Raw genomic sequence first — 8,868 nt, forward strand, 5'->3', positions numbered from 1 at the left:
TAGTTGTAGTAATTTTTTTTTCATTGATACTATATATACAGTTTTTTTTTTAAATTAAAATGTCTGTGCCTTAATAGCACATGTGTATCTTACAATGCTCCAGTAACTATTGTACACGCGTTTGGATGTATTAAATACGTGATTGGTTTTTTACACATAAATCGGTTAATTTTTAAGCTACGAAGTGCTTTAAAAAACCATTTTGTAGGTTTTTTTAAAAGCTATAAGAATATTCAAATTCATTTTTTTAAACCCTTATATTTGAAAGGGTTGTAGTTGAAAGAGCTCGAATGAGTCACTAATGACGAGTGTATGCAAACTTTGAACAGCCATATCTTAACCAATTTTTGTTTTACAGAAAAACAAAAAAAAGAAAAATGCCCAGAAAAGCAAAAGCTACATTTTTTTATTCTTGTAAATTTTTCGTATCACTAATACTTTTGTAGTTATTTTGAAAAAAAAGCAATTTTTCAAAATTTCAATATTTTTTTCAAAACTACATTTCTTCAAAAATAAGCACTTTGCACCGGTCAAACTTACAGATCATATAAACAATACATAAAAAAGTAAACTGTAAAGCGGTAACGCTTAATTACAATTGGGGTGCTAATTATTAGGGGGTGATTTCCTCGATTTTTTTTAACCAAAGAAAAGGGACCAACTTTATTGTGAGCGTAACTCACTTAGTTTTGATGCTAGGAACTTTTCTTAAAAACGACAGAAAGGTTTTTTCAAACACTTTAAAAAAGTATTCATAAGTTTTCCCCGAAAAGTGCTTCATTTTTTGGTTATTTCACGTTGAAGTACTCGATTTGGAATTTGACGAATGAGAACCTACTTTTCATGAGCTACAACTTTGCTTCTACAGGGTCTATAGAGTTCATATTAGACCATTTTGTTTGTTTTTTATAAGGTATATTTTTGCTAAGAATACTGTTTTCGATATAATACTTACTTTTAGAGTTATTTGCGAAAACCGTTTGAAAACTTGGTTTTTTTGTTGAAAAATGAACATCTTCACTCGCAAATAACTCGAATACTAGACTTAGTGAAAAAACTTTATAGAACAAAACTTGCTTAGAATTACTCAATTTATTTTGAACGTATCTTTTTTTCCCCCCGAGAAGGGGTGGAAGTAAAAGCAACCCTGGGCTCAAGTTCACCTTTGAAGTAGAGGGTAAGAGGAACCTAAATCCAAATTTTCAAGCAAATCCGTCTAGGCGCGAAAAATTACACGCCAAAACGGTCATTTACTGGCCTAAAATCACAACATCATATTATAAAAACGAACGCGTCTCACCAGTAAAATTGAATTATCATCAGCGAATAGGTAACTGTTTTTTCTTTTGTAATATTAGTAACGATAAACTAAATTTAAATTGGATCGCAAATAGATTGATTTATAATAGTTCAATTTATTACTTACTTGCAGTCACATTTATAACACTTTAACCACGAGTGCGGATTTCATTATTTATCACATCTACATCGATTTTAAAACTGAAACTAAACACAAATTTTGACCTTGGAGTTTTCCCAAAGTTAACTAAGTTAAAGCCGTGCGGCACAATTTCATAGACGGTCAAATTGAGCGTTAAGCATTTTATTTTTAATAACTTGTGTTTTCTTTTGTGCAAGACAAGTTTGGTTCTTTATTCGCAATAAATAAACGATAATGCAATCAGCTTCTTTGTTTTATTAATGTGGTGTTTGAGCTCTTCGCATCTCCTCCTTGTGCGCTTACAATAATTGACACTAATTGTATTGAACGAGGTTCAGTGATATTGTCATTGTCGCGTTCGCCGTTGAATGTTGATGAAAGCGCGAAACCATGTCAAATAATTAGAAGTGTGGTTGATACAAATCAATTCATTTTTATTGAGACCTTTCATTACAATACCATGAACGACCCCCCCCCCCCCCCCCCCCGTTCACAAAATGTGATGACCGTCTGAAAAAACATTCCAGGACTCTAGGACGATCCTAACCTGGGTTAAGATGGGGAGTTCTATCTTCAAGGGTAATATTTTGATGAGGCCGAAAACCTATAGTTGTAAACCCATATTGTGCTGAAACTTAGAAAGTAATCAAAACAATTTAAAAGATAGAAGGAATTCAATTTATTAACATATGTAGACGTTTTTCACTATTTATGGAATATATAGTCCCGAGCATCGCCCCGAGCTACGTTTTAGAACTTGCAAGCATTTTCGAGTTTAACTTTACAGGCTGATAAAAACTTTCAGTCTCTTAAAGCAATTTTTGTAGTTTCATAGAATAGTTTCTAAGTGTTAGCAAAACATTTGAATTACGTTTTAGAACTTGGGGTTTTCCCAAGTCGAGGCCACGATCTTGAGAAAACCCGAGGCAACGATCTTGGAGAAACTCGAGGTCAAAGTCTAAAACAACGACGTTGAGGAAACTCCGAGGTCAAAATCCAAGGCTACGACCTTGAGCGTCACCGGAGAAGTAACTGCGATCGAACCTAATGTCATGGGTTAGTATTCGGTTACCTTACTGATCTTATGGAGAAACCCAGGGTTTCCTAAAGCCCTTAAAAATTACTAGACTCTTCAAAGTTTTTTAAGCCTCTAGGGTTTCTGAGACCAGTAAGGGTTCTAAAATCGCTAAAGTTTCGAAAGTGTTCTCTTTAATTGATAATCCTCCTGAAGTTGCTTTAGCTGTCTAAATTTGCTATTGGACTTAATTATACAGGGCCCTGCAACAGTGCATCGCTCTCTCTTGGCTCATACCTGGTAAAAAATATCAAAAAACCTTTTGTGCAAATGTCAACTATAGATCATAGATAGAGCTCATCTACAGAAATTATTTTGGAATGTACAGGGTGTCCAATTTTTACGGTGGCGATACACAGCGGATTTTTAAAAAATAGAACACCCTGTATCTTTTTAGCTGATTCGATGTCATTTTTTAACCTCTGCATAGAAACCTATTCACTATCTGGTTAATTGTCAATGTTTCCAAATTATTAATTTTTTTTCCGAATAATTCTCTATAAGCCACCTCCACTTTGACAAGTCGTAAATAGGTAAATAGTAAAATTTCCATACTTCAAACTGTCATAACTTCAAATGGAACTACCACTATTTTATTTCTTTATTCGATAGTCTTTGTTCAATTCTTATTAGGGGTGTCCTGTGCCAAAACCCCGTATTTTTTAGGTTATTCATATTTTTCACAAAAATAGTTACATATTAATTAATTATACATGTTTATAAACAGGAGTATAGGCTGTGATAATAAAAAAACCATCCATCTTAACGACTGTAATAGCCAATGAAACAACATTTTAACTGTTTCTGAGGTCTCGAGGAACATACATAGGTACATACACCAGCAGACAAACAGAACTATCGCTAAAAGCTAATTTCATTCACCTAATATACAGAGCGATTTCTAAAAACGGGTGGATTGTTCCATAGATTTTACACAGCCTCTATGCAGCTTTAAGTGACAAGTTCTGTTCTTTTTATTTATTTATTTATTTATTATCCCTCTTTTGTTCTGGGCCCTCAACAGGCTTTTTTTGTAAGAAAGCAAATAACATATTTTTGTTCTGAAAGCAACACTAGGTATATTTCAGTTCACGTTTGGATTCAACACATTTGATTAAGGCAAAAATAATATAGCATAATAATTGCAACATTGGATTAAATCTTCAGCCATCCTGCGTGTCACTTATTCCTAATCCTTCATATTACTATGTATCCAATCCACATAATAGGTGAGATTGGTGTGCACTATCGGCCTCTGTCGTTCCTCCTCAGCCAAAGAAACTATTCCTTCAGCATACCACTGATTGTTATGAAAAGTGACGACTGGTGCTCCACGGTCGAGGATTGTATTGGCGAATTCCGGCGGCGTGTCATCCTTGTCAATGGAGCAAAAGTTGAGTTCATTTAAGGTTATTGTGCGCCCATGACTTTTATACCATTCCTTGCACGTGTCCAGTGATTTTAGTATTATCGTTGTATTTCTCTTCCACTTCTCCCTTTCAGTTTTTGGGTCAAAGTGAACTGCAAATCCGGAGGTGTACATTGAATTGAGTGCGGGCCGAATGGATGTAGCGTTTGGTAGACAAATGGGTTGAATGTACTCTGAAAGAGAATTTTCTTTGAGATCTACAAAGAAATAATACCTTTTATTAGCTTAAAATACTAAACCATGCAAAGCAGAATTTGAGAACTACTTATTAAGAAATGAATAAAGCTACGCTTTTTGACTTAATTCCATAGCCAGGTTTGCTTCATGTCAAGAAACTGAAGCCAAAAGTATCTTTTTTTAGTAATGTACAAACTCGGTAGAAATGATCAAAAATTTAATTTTTAACAGTAGATAGTAGAAAACAAAGTAACTGAATGAGTTAGGAAAAAGTTAAAAATAGATTGCTATGTTTCTCACCTGTGTACAAGACACTTTCATTTAAGCGAATCAACCCCACATTGTTGAAGGTTCCGTTAAACAGTGGATGAGGAATCGCCTCCTCGATTGATAATGATTTCACCTGTAAGCATTCTTCAGGTGCGCCATATGTTTCATTACAAGAATTGTTCTTAAGGTTGATATCCCCCAGCAGAATACTACGGATGGCGTTTAGAAACATAGGTGGGGCATATGAAGACTTACTCAAATATATATTCCGTTGCGTTGTGTGATATGCAACTTGCCGAAGTTAGCACGTAACGTTCATTCAAAAGAGCACCGCTACAAATAGACGCTCCAAAACCCATAAAACTGACCAACCACGGGAACTCGTAGGTAGGATCCTGACTTCCGCAGGTTTTTGCATTCTTATAAAAAGGTTTGCTTTCCGTTTCAAAATTAGCGATAGCCATTTGATCACAGCAAACTCGAACGTCTTCGTCAACTTCGCAAATTAATCTCTCGACATTTCTAACCGTATAATTCGTTGTCGGGTTTGTTACGTACCTTTGAAGCGCAGGACATAACGACAACGTTACGCATTTCGTTTCGTCTGGATCAAAGTTTTAAAAACTGTCAATGTATTATAATGTAACTTACCGCAAGCTAATGCGTTACTAATCAGTAGGATGAAACTAATCCAGTCGGAGTTCATTGTAAGAATGGGCTAGGTACCTCATTTTGAAACTTGTTCTTTACGGTACTTTTAACATCTAAACCGGTTACTTGGATGAGGTTTTGTTGCGAATTTAGTTAAATAAATGTTTATGTACCTAAGTACATAAAATTAACTAACACAAAAAGTTAAAGTAAAAAGTTATCATTAGCGAATAACTATTTTACCTTTTCTAACACTAAATTTACGGTTTGCAAATAGATTGATGGTATAATAGTTCAATTGATTACTTACTTGCAGTTACATTTATAACACTTAAATTAAATCACGAGTGCGGATTTGATTATTTATCACTTCGACATCGATGTTAAAACCGAAACCAAACTTATATAGTAAATAAAAAGCTTCTCGAAAATTCTCCAACGCCGGTGTATCATTTTTTATAGGAAGAATGAGTTACATCAGCTTCAGTTTTAACCTCCGGTGATTTGATGGCCCTTTGATATCGCTCTCGCCCACACGGCCCTTCCTAATTTCAGGAATAGCCAGCGTGGCCTCTAGAATTTGGGGGTGAAACAACCAAACCGGATCTCCGAGTTGATAACTACCAGTTTGGGCCTTTACGTCATACTGCCCTTTCTTTCTATCGCTTGTTAACTGTATATTATCGCGAACTTTCTCGTAGATGGCTCCTAATTTTTTACGTAGGTTTTCCACGTACTTGTTCCCCACAGTTTTGCTTGGTATAAATTGGTATCAAATACATAGTTTTGGTCAGGATCCCAAATGAAGAGTTAAAAAAATGTGAAAATTAACTACAAATGCTGTGGCGGAAACAATTTTATTATGTCATTTTCTTAAAGTGGCGGCATTTGGGAATGGAAGCTTATGGAACATAAATTTAATTATAGCTTTATTTATTTACAATTAATTAATAATAGTAGTAAAAGCCTGATTATTCCCTCCCCATTTTTCCTAGCGCCACAGTGCTGCGGTGTGATTGGCTGCGCCATTTTATGGCGGCAAGTTTGAATTTTTGAATTTCCGGACATTGTCCATTTTGTACCGGTAAGTTTGAATTTGTGAAGGAGATTTAAATTTTTAAATCTGCAGAAGTCTGCCATTTTGTAGCGGTAAGCGGAGAGTTTGATTTTTTACGGTGATTGGCTGTGTCATTTTAAATATACAGGGTGTAATGATAGTTACACGCATGCTACCGACGCTTACTTTTTTGGTAGATGATTAATGGGGAGGAAGCTTTTTACACATAAACATTTAAAGATCGCCTCGCATACCTTCAAAATCCTCCGACACTCTATTCTGCGGATATTTGCACTGAAAGCGTTGACATCACCAATAGATATATCTCGTCCTGACGTTCCACTTGCCTTTTATGAGCACTTTTTTTCCGACACTTCATTGTCAAGGTATTTGCTTCGACTTCCCCAATAGATATGTGTCGTCCAGTCGATTCATTTTGCCTTTGAGAGTACTTTCCTCCGACAAACCGTTTTCGAAGTATTCGGTAAAGTTTTGACATCAGATGTCCCAATCGCCCTTTGTGAGTAACCTCTTCCGACAATCTGTTCTGGAGATAAGGGAATATCACGATAAGGAGTCGAGGAGGAGAACTGGTAGAAATTAATTCCTTTCGGTGAGACCTTTCAGTAGAGTACTATGAAGCATAAAATCAGTTCCACTCCCCCCTCCAGTCCCCTCTTTTGATAAGGGGTCAGAAAGAAGGGCGGTAGTAGGTAGAAAACGGTTACTCCCCTCCTTTTAATTCTTAAAAAAATGGTTAAAAATATATACTTTTCGAAATATTAATCGACTTGTTTATTTGCAAAACTATTTTAGGTTGAGGTATTTAGGGAGTAACGCATAGTGGTCTATCGTTTTCAATACGTAAAAGACAATAATATGAAAGAAAAAACTACAGTCATTAGTTTAATACTGTGCGTAGGTGTATTTTTACAATGTCCATTAACTTAGCAGAGCAAGGTCAGCAGAACACAATTAAACATATTGCAGAATTAGGTGCTAATTAAGTGCCCTATTCCCGAATTAAATGCTCCTTATTTTAAATTATTACATATGTTCTGCCACGGGTTCATATGAACTCAGCAGAGCACCACCTCAAAAAAACAAGAAAATGAAAAGTGAACTAACTATAATTAGGTGCTAATTAGGTGCTAAGTAAGTGGCCTATCCCCGAATTAAATAGTCCCTTTTTTTAAATTATTACATGTTCTGCCAGGTTCATATGGACCCAGCAGAGCACTACACTAAAAACCCAAGAAAATGAAAAGTGAACTAACTATAATTAGGTGCTAATTAAGTGCCTTATTCCCGAATTAAATGCTCTTTTTTTTAAATTATGACATGTTCTGCCAGGTTCATATGAACTCAGCAGAGCACTACCTTAAAAACCCAAGAAAATGAAAAGTGAACTAACTATAATTAGGTGCTAATTAAGTGTGCTATTCCCGAATTAAATGCTCCTTTTTTTTAATTATGAACCTGGCAAAACATGTAATAATTTAAAAAAAGGAGTATTTAATTCGGGGATAGGGTACTTAATTAGCACCTAATTATAGTTAGTTCACTCTTCATTTTCTTGGTTTTTTGAGGTAGTGCTCTGTTGAGTTCATATGCACCTGGCAAACCATGTAAAGATTTTAAAAAGAAAGGAGCACTTAATTCGGGAATAGGGCACTTAATTAGCACCTAATTATAGTTAGTTCACTTTTCATTTTCTTGGGTTTTTAAGGTAGTGCTCTGCTGAGTTCATATGAACCTGGCAGAACATGTCATAATTTAAAAAAAAGAGCACTTAATTCGGGAATAGGGCACTTAATTAGCACCTAATTATGCAATATGTTTGATTGTGTTCTGCTGACCTTGCTCTGCTAAGTTCATGGACATCAGAAATAAGTTCTTTAATTACAAATTGCTTGACCTACATTCAATGTCGACTGTGATAGTTAGTGATGGAACGATAAAGACACTATAAGATAACAGTTCAAATAAATGAAACGCGAAATAGTTATTGGTACGGCAATCGAACCTGAGATTTTGCTTAGGCAACAGGCATTATTTGGATCAGCGGGGTCGCAAATAGGGAGTAAAAGCTGGTTGCCAAAAAGTAATATGAAATGCTCCACAAACTTCGATTTTTGGAAATATTGCCTACACTAAGAAAAGCTGTGATCACTCAGCAAATGTTATATCTTTTTCAAAGTGATGCCACTTTCAAAATATAAAGCACAAAATATAAAGAACAAAGGTCCGTTTTTAAAAAGTAATGTAGTAATTCTAATTTGAGAAATTGTATTTAAAAATTAATATGGCTATTTCAATATTTTGTTGTTAACCTACGGTGACCACACGAGGGGAGGCGGCACAGCCGCCGATGACGGTGGTATATGTGTCAGCGTCGTGCCGAGTAGAGATGCACCACCTTCTGTAGTCTTTACAATCCCACGGATTTTTACAACCATACCGTTTATTGGCGAAAACTTCGATCAGACTTTGTTGTCTTTTGTCTTAGTTTTGAACATTTCGGCGATGTACGACACCAAAAGTTAAACAATTTAAAACTGCCAAACAATTAGTGCGAGATAGGAAAATACAGCGATCATAGTTTTATTGTACTGGTAGGTATTTTCGTGCAGACCGTTCACATTACCTATACATAGTTTCTACTTTCTGTGGCTAAATGTTGGGCGAATTATCCTATCCATATACCTTGCAATTTGGTATCCTAAATTTTATATATTTGGCGCTCGTTAGACGCTCGATCATTTTCA

The 8,868-nt window shown here is 35.4% G+C and overlaps 1 protein-coding gene across 2 annotated transcripts; it reads right to left on the minus strand.

Annotated features, from left to right (window-relative positions):
* Window positions 1-3,234: 3,234 nt before the first annotated feature.
* On the minus strand, window positions 3,235-5,197 carry LOC116171502 (brain-specific serine protease 4-like). Of its 2 annotated transcripts, none has more exons than XM_031488372.1 (4): window positions 5,044-5,197; window positions 4,648-4,996; window positions 4,423-4,601; window positions 3,235-4,142 (listed from the first exon to the last, which is right to left on the minus strand). In XM_031488372.1, the coding sequence occupies exons 1-4, from the start codon at window positions 5,096-5,098 to the stop codon at window positions 3,706-3,708; spliced, it is 1,020 nt and encodes a 339-aa protein (XP_031344232.1). In that variant the 5' UTR covers window positions 5,099-5,197; the 3' UTR covers window positions 3,235-3,705. The 2 variants fall into 2 exon arrangements, with proteins under 2 accessions (XP_031344232.1, XP_031344233.1); XM_031488373.1 differs by having other exon boundaries at window positions 3,254-4,118.
* Window positions 5,198-8,868: the final 3,671 nt, after the last annotated feature.

The sequence above is a fragment of the Photinus pyralis genome, unplaced genomic scaffold, assembly GCF_008802855.1.
Source record: "Photinus pyralis isolate 1611_PpyrPB1 unplaced genomic scaffold, Ppyr1.3 Ppyr1.4_LG5, whole genome shotgun sequence".
Lineage (NCBI taxonomy): Eukaryota > Metazoa > Arthropoda > Insecta > Coleoptera > Lampyridae > Photinus > Photinus pyralis.

Excerpts from the sequence above, each read along its gene's own strand:
- LOC116171502 (XM_031488372.1), bottom strand. The coding sequence starts at position 5,098 with ATGAACTCCGACTGGATTAGTTTCATCCTACTGATTAGTAACGCATTA. Across the intron at positions 4,997-5,043 it reads TAGTAACGCATTAGCTTGCG|ACGAAACGAAATGCGTAACG; the intron begins GTAAGTTACATT and ends ACTTTGATCCAG. Across the intron at positions 4,143-4,422 it reads TGAAAGTGTCTTGTACACAG|ATCTCAAAGAAAATTCTCTT; the intron begins GTGAGAAACATA and ends ATTTCTTTGTAG.